This window comes from Metarhizium robertsii (genome assembly GCF_000187425.2).
Source record: "Metarhizium robertsii ARSEF 23 chromosome Unknown MAA_Scf_8, whole genome shotgun sequence".
In the NCBI taxonomy this organism is placed as follows: Eukaryota; Fungi; Ascomycota; class Sordariomycetes; order Hypocreales; family Clavicipitaceae; genus Metarhizium; species Metarhizium robertsii.
The window spans coordinates 50,525-54,400 of NW_011942226.1; the positions used below are offsets into that span (position 1 = coordinate 50,525).

The 3,876-nt window shown below is 46.4% G+C and overlaps 1 protein-coding gene across 1 annotated transcript; it reads right to left on the bottom strand.

The window, feature by feature from the left end:
• Positions 1-3,085: 3,085 nt before the first annotated feature.
• On the bottom strand, positions 3,086-3,876 carry MAA_11422 (Beta-lactamase/transpeptidase-like protein; the record flags this gene model as incomplete). Its single annotated transcript, XM_011413416.1, has 2 exons — positions 3,086-3,308; positions 3,359-3,876. 2 exons carry the CDS (start codon positions 3,874-3,876, stop codon positions 3,086-3,088), a joined length of 741 nt encoding a protein of 246 aa, XP_011411718.1.

Here is a 3,876-nt window from a genome sequence, read left to right on the forward strand (position 1 = left end):
ATTCTAAATACTAAAGCTAAGTACTGTAGAAGGCTTAATGGGTGTCACGGTATCGATACATAAGATAAATAGCGAGACCCACCCTAATCCAAATATGGATTAGCGTAGAATACTATATGTACCTCCAAGTCTGAAGCCGAGGCGAGCGTCTGGCCGTCGGGCGAGAAGGCTACGGCCGTGACCCAGCCGCTGTGGCCCTCAAGCGTCTGCAGGTGGGCATCCCAGTCTGTTTTCCTGCCTGAACTATTTTTAATGAACGGCAACCTATTCTTCCATAGCGCACTCCTAACTTTGCTTGTTGTTGGGCTGAATGTGAGTCTCCTTTCGTCGATGCAGCTTGGATAGGAAGCCTCGACAGCGGAGGGAAACTTGCGACATACTTACACCAAGCCAATGTCCTCCAGGCTTTGGATGGTATCCAACAAATCAGAAATGGTCTGCACCCCGATGTGTCCATGCTTTTGGGTGGCTTAGATTCCATTTTTGCTCGAACTTTTACGACTCACGATGACTGTATGGAATGTCGAGCGCTGGCATTGGATCTTCGCACTTGCCGTTTGATCGAGCTGCTAGTAGCCCAAACAGAACGAAAGGATGTGGAATCGGATTATGTTGATGTATTCTGCAAGGATGAAAATATCACCGATCTTGCCAAGGTCTTAACGTGTGGTCCGTATAAGAATTTAACCCTGAGAGAAAACAGCGAGGAAGATAATGAGGCGATATCGAAGAGAAGCCGATGCTCTTCTCGGTTGGATACCTTGGAACGGATGCACCACCAATATTCCACGATCAAAGTCCTAAAAAACCTGGAAAAGCGCCTTCTTGAAAGAGACGCTGCCTTGTACCAGCCTGAACAACCTGCCGGTGTAGTTACCGGCCAACAGGAAGGGGCCAACGCTGCCTGGCTCGATGCTGGGCCTAACCGTAATCTAAGAAGTATATGGTGAGTATGTGCGGGTCCTTCCTTCTATGTTCCGTCCGCATCCTGAGGTTTTACCCCTCAGAAAGGACTTTCAGTGTGCTGCACAATCCAAATATCATCCCGCGAGAGTACATTCTACTCTGAGGCCTACAACACCTGTTGACAGTTTAAAACCAAGTGACCGTGTGCTGAATACGCCTGAGCAATACGCAGGAGCTCTACGCCCAACTATCACTGCAGATGGCAGAATTTTGTTCTGGAGAATCGACACAAACCTCGGCGTGGAGAGACGCTTTACTTGTGCCTACCCGACCCATTCCTGCGAGAAGCAATACACAAAGTTGGGGGGGGGGGTTGATTTCACATTATCGTACCTCGTGAGTTAAGCTCGGCATGACTTGGTTCATTACCTTACTGACAAAATGCTACCAGTCATTTCGGAGAAAAGTGTGAGCCTGTTTGCCCTCTTTGCGGCAGCAAGTTTTTAACTTCTGATAATTTGAGTTATCATTTCACAAGAAAAGCTGTGATGGAAGGTAGCGAAGGATTTACTTTGTGGTGTATGGGACCAAGACGGAACAGAGCAAGATAGAACTTTTTAGATCGCGGTCTCAGGTGCTTTCTGCTACACCTCTAACCTCCATACGGTGGCTGCATAGCTAACTGTGGTCCATCTGCTTTCGTGTTCAAAGTTCCATTTTCCGAAGTAAAGATGCGTCAAGCACTTACGCACATTCAACCGCCGATGCAGACAATGGCCAGAATAAAAATGCGGCACATTAGGCCAGGGCAACATATGAATGTTTCAGCTTCAGGTTAATCTTAGTTCTCCCACGGACTGCCTATCTTTGTGGCTCCGTTATGGCTATCTTTCTGTATGATAAGCCATAGTACAGATACCATCGCGATGGTTTACAGTGCATGCTATGAACAGTCATGTAAAGATTCCCTAGTGACGCCACTGGCAAATGGAGGAGTATGGTGTTTCGTGAAGGCGGTTGGACCTTTGACGCAAATTGGCTTAACATACTGATCATTGAACAGTGGTAAAAGTTATAGTGCGGTGTCAACAAAAGCAATGTCTACGAAAGTCGTTTCATCCGAGTTAGGCTACCCTACGACAATCACGAATCCGTACTGGATCGTGCTCGGCAAACACCTCACCATTGCTTGCACCTTGTAGAGTTATGAATTGGCAGTGGGTACGTATAAAGAGCGCGGCTATACCTGACTGAGTTGTGAGCTAACTCATGAAATACGGTTTGAGTCAACTTGATTTACAGTATAACTTAGGGCAAAGGTAACTAACTACTGGCTGTTTGGTGCCACATTTTATCACAGGGGTCGAGAAGTGGGAGTAAAATAAACCAATAACATGCCAGGATGTGGGTTATGAGTTAATGAGTTACTCATGAGCTTCTGATCGCAACTCAGACTCAACCCACGTGAGTTTTTTGAGTTTGAGTCACGACCTAACTCATGAGTTAACTCAAACGCCCAGGCATGACAGAATGGCTCGCACCAAACAGACTGCCCACAAGTCCACTGGTGGCAAAGATCCCCTTCCAGCGTCTGGTAACTGCCAAACAAGCGAATTTACGCGTTGACCTATCAGCGCTAATGCATCGCAGGTCCGTGAAATCGCCCAGGACTTCAAATGTAACGGTCCAAGCGAGTATATTGACAACTCGCTAGGCGACTACTACGAGTATCCGAATCTGGGAAAAGGAAGAGAAAGGAAGAGAAAGGAAGAGAAGAAAAGGGGAGCTCGAGGAGCTCTTGAGCTCATCCTCGGCTTCCCGCTGTTAATCTCGCTGAGATCGATGCCTCAGTTTTCCAATCGTCGTCCTCACTTTGCGGTTCGCCGCACTGTCAGATCTGGTCCTCTTTAACAAAATATCAAGGATTACGGGTTACGAGCGGAGCATGATATTATTGTGGCGAGCCTAATACATACTGTCTATTGATTCCCTTGAGACGGTCGAATGATGCTATGTATAGTATGATACAAAACTGTTGCACTCATAAGTTTTCAGTTGCAATAACCCTCATACTTGCCAAAGTCAAGCCTTATGCTCTGCGCACTTTTTTTGAGCAACTGAACATATGATGAACCAAAGGCGGACTGGGCGAACATAAATCCAGTAACCTGTTCCGCTTTCAGCGAACGTTATCCTTCTCATTATGATACTGTTCATTGACCAACCCAATTATTCTTTCCTCCAGCTCGCGTTTGATCCTGCGTTTTGATTCCTCGTCGCGACAAACCGTGAGGGACCAGATCTTCCTTTTCACTCCGTTCTTATCGTTCGACCAGATACCCCAACATAGCCTTCCCCAGTATTTATGGCCTTCTGGGAGGGGTTGATTTTTGGTGTCAATGCTATCCAGAAGTCAGTACTTCATCAAAACATCCATTAACCAGGGGCTTACTCATGTTGGCGCCTCCACCTGGCGATGTCCTCAAGCATGGATTTTAATTGATTCTTGTGCCCCTCTCTTACAACCCTATAAATCCTAAGATGTGGAGATTCTTGTATGATTTTGATGTGTCGTAACAGTTGGTAATCCTCTTCTATCCCGTATTGCCGACAATTGTCGAGTTCAACGAAGTCACCTTTCTCCAGTCCTAATTCTGTAACAGTGATGTTCTTGTCTCGCTCTTGTAGCTTTTGTAAGAAATTTCTGGCGCCATTATAGTTTTCTCCTACCCAGAGAAAATCCAAGGAGTTCATAAACGGTTCAGCTCTCATCGTGAACATTTGAAGATCATTGAGATCTGAGAGGATGCGTGCTATGGCTTTCCATTCGTCATTGCCGGTAACACCGTTAGGATACGGAGCGCGTCTCAGCCTGTCGTAGAGGATTGAATGCTTGTTTTTGTCGAGTAACTCTTTCCACGTTGCAATACTCGTCCAGCTTTCATCTATAGACCACGGGTAGACCACCAT